The following is a 5,212-nucleotide window of genomic DNA, read 5'->3' as shown; positions in this document are numbered from 1 at the left end:
ACTGGGGATCCGGTCCTCCGTCGGCTGCAGCTCCCACTGGCCTAATCACTCATTAGTCACGAATCAGTGACTGGGGATCCGGTCCTCCGTCGGCTGCAGCTCCCACTGGCCTAATCACTCATTAGTCACGAATCAGTGACTGGGGATCCGGTCCTCCGTCGGCTGCAGCTCCCACTGGCCTAATCACTCATTAGTCATGAATCAGTGACTGGGGATCCGGTCCTCCGTCGGCTGCGGCTCCCACTGGCCGAGCGGCTGCAGGTCGAGGGAGAGGCAGGTGACGTGCGCGCGGGGCGCGAAGGTGCCCTCGTCGACGAAGATGAGGAACCGGCCGTCGGACGCGACGCGCGCGGGGCTGGCGATCCTGCGGGGGGGGGGGAGGGGGGGGGGGTCACCTCGGGTCACCTCGGGTCACCTCGGCCCCTCTCGGCCCCTCTCGGCCCCTCTCGGCCCCTCTCGGGTCTCGGGCTATGCGCTCCTCTTGCCGAAGCTCTCGCTGTCGCCCACACACAGGACCTCGCCGCCGGCGCTAAAGACGACGACGCTGTGGCACGGCGCGCCGCTCGTTGCGACGAGTATGCCCTCGACCCCCTCGCCCCACGGGTGCTCCGCGCCTACCGGGACATGTCCGCGACATGTCCGCGACGTGTCGTGGGCGTCTCCTCGCCCCACGGCTGCCCCGCGCCCGGCTGCAGCTGCACGTAGGTCAGGTTGTCCGGCTTGAACTCCTCGGGCACCTGCCACTGTATTGTGCCGCAAGTGCCATTATGCGGCGGCGACGAACTACTCGCGCCCGCCGCCGCCGCCGCCGCGTCGGCCACCGCAAGGCCCGCCATGGCAGCCGCCGGGGCCGCCCCGACCGCCTCCGCCCCGTCCGCCCCGTCCGCCCCGTCCGCGCGGTCGTTGGGCGGGCCCGGCGGCTTGGAGTGCGGCCATGCGACCGCGCCCTCCCACCGCAGCAGCCGCCACCGGTCGAGCAAGCCGACGACTAGCCCCCTCCACCTACCGGCGAGAGGCTTGGCGGTACGTGCTGGCGGTGGGCGGAAGGCGGCAGGGAGGAGGAGGGCAGGGAGGAGGAGGAGGAGGGGGGGGGGGGGTGGAGGAGGCGGCAGGGAGGGGGAGGGAGGAGGAGGGAGGAGGAGCGAGGAGGCAGGTCGGACACCGCTTGGAGACAGCGGCGCACTGCAGCGCGGCGCGCAGCCCGCAGAGCTCGATCACGCGGAGGAGAAGGTCCTCGCCCAGCTCCTCCTCGAGGTCTGGCGGCGAGGAGGGCGGCGAGGAGGCGGCGAGGGACGAGGACGGGGCAGACGTCGGGGCAGACGACGAGGTAGACGCCTCTCCGCCGGTGCCGAGGGCGGAGGGCGCACCCGTCATGGCGGCGACGCTCTGCCAGAACACCTCCACGACGGAGCGGCGCATCGCGCGGGGCTGGGCCGGCGGCGGGTCCGCTCGCGGGGGAGGCTGCGGCCGAGCGGCCGATGGGTCGAGGTGGGACGACGGCGACCAGGGGTCCCACGGCGCGGCGAGGGAGTACTTTGAGTCGGTGAGCTGGAGGTTGCCCGCGTCCACGCCCTCCTTGAGCGCCGTCAGCAGGTTGTCGAACGGGACGAAGCCGGCGTGGTAGCCCGGGTACGGCTTGGCGTACTCGGGGTGCTCCTGCTTGAGCCAGGCGAGCAGCTCGGGCCGGCCCATGCTCCGCTGCGAGAGCGCGATGGTGATCTGCTTGTTGTACGTGATGTTGGGCAGTCCGATCGCCGCGTAGCGACACAGCTCCTCGTGGGCGCTCAGCGGCGGCGGCGCGAAGTTGAGCCCAGCCTCCACGTGCTTCCTTAGGTGCTTCGTCTGCGCACCAGGCCGGAAGATATCGCGCCGCCGCCACGGGATGTGGCGCCGCGGCGCGTCTTCCGGCGGGTGGTCCTTGCTGCCGCTCGGCGGGTCCGTGCTGCTCGATCCGCCCGTCATCGGCGTGGCAAGAAGGGAGGAGGGAGAGGGGAGGCGGAGCCTGCTGCGCGGTTTCAGTGGTGGCCGGCCTGCTGGTGGGGTCGATCCTCGCCCGTGCGGAATAAAAAAACCCCATCCCGGCTTAATGTAGGTAAACCATAGGGGTGGCCTCAGGCATCCCCAAGGGGACGCTATAGTTGGAAATTCTTTTTTGAGCGAAAGTTACCCTACCGCGTTGGTGTCCAGTCCGAGCCTGGCTGTTCTTCACCTTCCTAGAGCGATTCTAAGATCAGGTCTGCCACCTCCCCGCTGGAAACGAAAATCTAAGTTACAAATCTCGAATAAATCTCGAAGCACACTTGAATGCTCACTTGGCAGGTAACATATGCGCCACGCGCCCCAACCGCTCCTCTGGTCGCCGCCGGCCTCCGCGGCGGCGGCGATGTCCCAGCGCCACCCATCGGCCAGCCCTCAGATCGATCGATCGGCGCTCAAAGTCGGCTTCAGATCCGAGAACGCTGCTGGCGCCGCCGCCGATCCCAGCGGCGACGCCAGCAGCTTCCTCTGCTCTCCAATGCGCCGAGAAGCGACGCGGGGGTGCTCGGCCCGCCATGCACGACGAAGGCTCCGCCGGGCGCGCGTCGGCCGGTCCGGTGGCACCCTCTGCGCGCGGCACCTGCCGGCGCCCCGACGACAGCCGTCGCGCCACCGCTGATGGAGGGGCGGTCGGCGCCGCTGCCGCCGCGCTGCCGGTGGGAGGGGCACTGGTGGTGGCCTGGGCGGCCCTCCGCCGCCGCTCGGGGCGCCCGGGCAGCGGTGGCAGCCTGCCGCCGCACCACTTCGAAATGCCCGCTGACCACTTCGAAATGCCCGCTCTCCGGCGGCCCGCGATCGGCGCTATTCTTTTTTCTACAAGCAAAATTCGAGCCAATTGAGGAAACTGAAGCGGGCAGGCTGGAAGCACTGAGGGACGGCCGATTTTCGCCCAGTGGCAGGCCTGATCTTAGAATCGCTCCCTACTCTAACCTAACCTAACGGACCGCAAGGGGGGCGGGCGTCGGCGCCGTCGAGCGTCGTCCCTCGCAACCAGCTAGGGCCTCGGCGCTAGGGGATCCCCCGCGTGACGTGTTTGACAGAATTTGACTTAATGGATTATGCAAATTAAAACAGACGCCCACTGAGGAGCCTCCTGACCCGACGGCAGGCCGAACATGTGGGACATCACTTACGGGTCCTCATCTCTGATCTATCTCTCGACTCTCCCCCCCTCCGCTACCGCTAGGCGCATAAGGCGCAGACGCGCCACTCTCTGATCGGCGCGCTCTCTTTCTGGTGGGCGGGCGCGAGGCGCATGCCTCGTCACCCTCCACCGCTACCCAGCCTCTCTCTACCCTCGCGACATGAGCTCCACCTACTCCGCCTCTGCCCTCGCAACATGACCTACCCCGCTCTCTCTGCCATCGCAACATGGGCTTGCCTACCCCGCCTCTGCCCTCTCGACATTGCCTCGCCGCTTGTGCAAAGTGCGCGCGCCTCGGCAGGCAGCGTGCCGAGGCAGCGCAGTCTGCGGGAGCGCCTCGATGCCGCGCCGTCTCGGCGCGCCCCCCCCGCGTGTCGAACCCCCCGCATGTCGAACCCTCGAGGATGCTCCGCCGGCGTGCGCCGCCTCCTCAGGCGCTGCCATACGCGCCCATCTCGTACCGCGGCAGCTTGTGCCGCTCCGACCGGTCGTGCCCTCCCCGCTCGCCCCACCCGTCGCCCGCCCGCTCGCCCTCCGATCCGCGCCGGTCGCCGCGCGCGCCGTAGGCGGAGCGGCCGCGGCTGGCGCTGTCGCGGTGCCGGCTGTCACGCGGCCGGCTGTCGCGGCTGCGGCTGTGGCTGCGCCCGCGCTCGCGCTTCCGCGCGAACCAGAGCTCGCGAGAGAGGCGCCGCTCGAAGTCGCGCGCGTCGCGAGGCGAGAGGGAGACGGCGCCTGCAGACACCCGGCCTCTGTGGGGAGATGCGGGGAGGTGCGGGGAGGTGCGGGGAGGTGCGGGGAGATGCGGGGAGGTGCGGGGAGATAAGGCGCCGTCCGACGAGAGCTCGTCGTCGTGCGCGGCGCGCGCCTGCGTGGTGGATAGACCACCATGAGGGCGGGAGTGTGCGGTCTCGTGCAAAGTATTCAGAGCACCGTGTGAATACGAGGCGGACACAAACACAGTGGATACGGCGGAGTCCGTGTCCTCTCCAGAGCTGGTGGGAAGACAAGAGTGCGTCCTCCGCGTCTACGGGCAGGGCGCGCGCCCTCGCGTTGAAGTTGAGGACCGTCTCGCTCCCGATGTGGCAGTGCGGCGAGGGGCGGTGGAAGTAGCAGGCCGAGAGGCGGCCGCGCGCGTCGTCGACGCAGACGCGGTGCAGCAGCGCGTGCACGAGGCCGTCGGCGGCGTGGCGGTCGGCGGCGTGGCGGTCGGCAGGCGTGGCCGGCGGGCGCCTCTCTGCAGACGCTGCAGCCCGTGGCGGGTCGGCCGAGTCTCGCCGCCAGCTTGAGCCGTCGGACGAGCCTCAGCGTTGGGGAGGGAGCAAGGTCAGGAAGGGGAAGGGGGGGGGGGGGAGTGCGGTCTCGTGCACAGCGTACTCGCGCAGCACCGGGAGTGCAGCGGCTGCCGAACACACAGTGGACACCGCCGAATACGGCATCCGCTCGCACTGCTGGTGCGGGCGAGGCCTCGAGGTCGGTGGTTATCTCCCCACATCTCCCCACATCTCCCCATATCTCCCCGGGCGAGGCCTCGAGGTGCGGGAGGAGGGTGTGGCCGAGGGGACGGGAGGGACAGTGGAGGCGGTGAGCGCCGGGAGGGGGCGGGGGTCGACGAGACCCATGGGGAGATGTGGTGAGATGTGGTGAGATGTGGTGAGATGTGGTGAGATGTGGTGAGATGTGGTGAGATGTGGTGAGATCTGTGTCCGGCATCTAGGGACGCGCGCCGCGGGGCGGGGAGCGGAGGGCGGGCAGGCGGAGGAAGACGGGCGCGTGGCCGAGCCGCTGCGAGGCGTCGGGCGTGGAGAGCTGCAGAATGCGCGAGAGAGTCATCCCGCCAAAGAGGACGGCCTGCGTGACGTGTCCCGGACATGTCCGTCACACCGCGGCGGCCGGGTCGTGGGCGGTGGCGAGCGGTGGGCTGGGCGGTGCTGGTGTGTTGGGTGGTCGTGGAAGGGGGGGGGGGGGGGGGCCAAAGGGCTTGGAGGGCCCCGGCCACAAATGTTCGCCTCTCCCTCGCCCATTTCCTTTTCG

At 69.7% G+C, this 5,212-nt stretch overlaps 2 protein-coding genes across 2 annotated transcripts in view; one reads left to right on the top strand and one right to left on the bottom strand.

The window, feature by feature from the left end:
* Positions 1-2,261: 2,261 nt before the first annotated feature.
* Positions 2,262-2,817, top strand: EMIHUDRAFT_354657 (hypothetical protein). The gene has a single exon (XM_005774491.1). It carries the CDS (start codon positions 2,327-2,329, stop codon positions 2,654-2,656), a length of 330 nt encoding a protein of 109 aa, XP_005774548.1. The 5' UTR covers positions 2,262-2,326; the 3' UTR covers positions 2,657-2,817.
* A 1,493-nt stretch (positions 2,818-4,310) lies between these two features.
* The window catches only part of EMIHUDRAFT_450688 (hypothetical protein), a gene marked incomplete at its 3' end in the record, with an annotated part of 1,966 nt that continues 1,064 nt past the window's right edge, over positions 4,311-5,212 (bottom strand). The window contains exons 3-6 of the mRNA XM_005774490.1: positions 5,188-5,212; positions 4,906-5,029; positions 4,556-4,629; positions 4,311-4,481 (exon numbers count right to left, since the gene is read on the bottom strand). Coding sequence (XP_005774547.1) covers positions 4,312-4,481; positions 4,556-4,629; positions 4,906-5,029; positions 5,188-5,212 — 393 coding nt within the window. The remainder of the gene's footprint in view (positions 4,482-4,555; positions 4,630-4,905; positions 5,030-5,187) is intronic.

This window comes from Emiliania huxleyi, assembly GCF_000372725.1.
Source record: "Emiliania huxleyi CCMP1516 unplaced genomic scaffold EMIHUscaffold_31, whole genome shotgun sequence".
In the NCBI taxonomy this organism is placed as follows: domain Eukaryota; phylum Haptophyta; order Isochrysidales; family Noelaerhabdaceae; genus Emiliania; species Emiliania huxleyi.
The sequence above is the reverse complement of the archived record's forward strand: the minus strand, read 5'-3'. Positions and strand labels throughout refer to the sequence as shown.

Coding starts and splice junctions, on each gene's coding strand:
- EMIHUDRAFT_354657 (XM_005774491.1), top strand. CDS start 2,327: ATGCGCCACGCGCCCCAACCGCTCCTCTGGTCGCCGCCGGCCTCCGCG.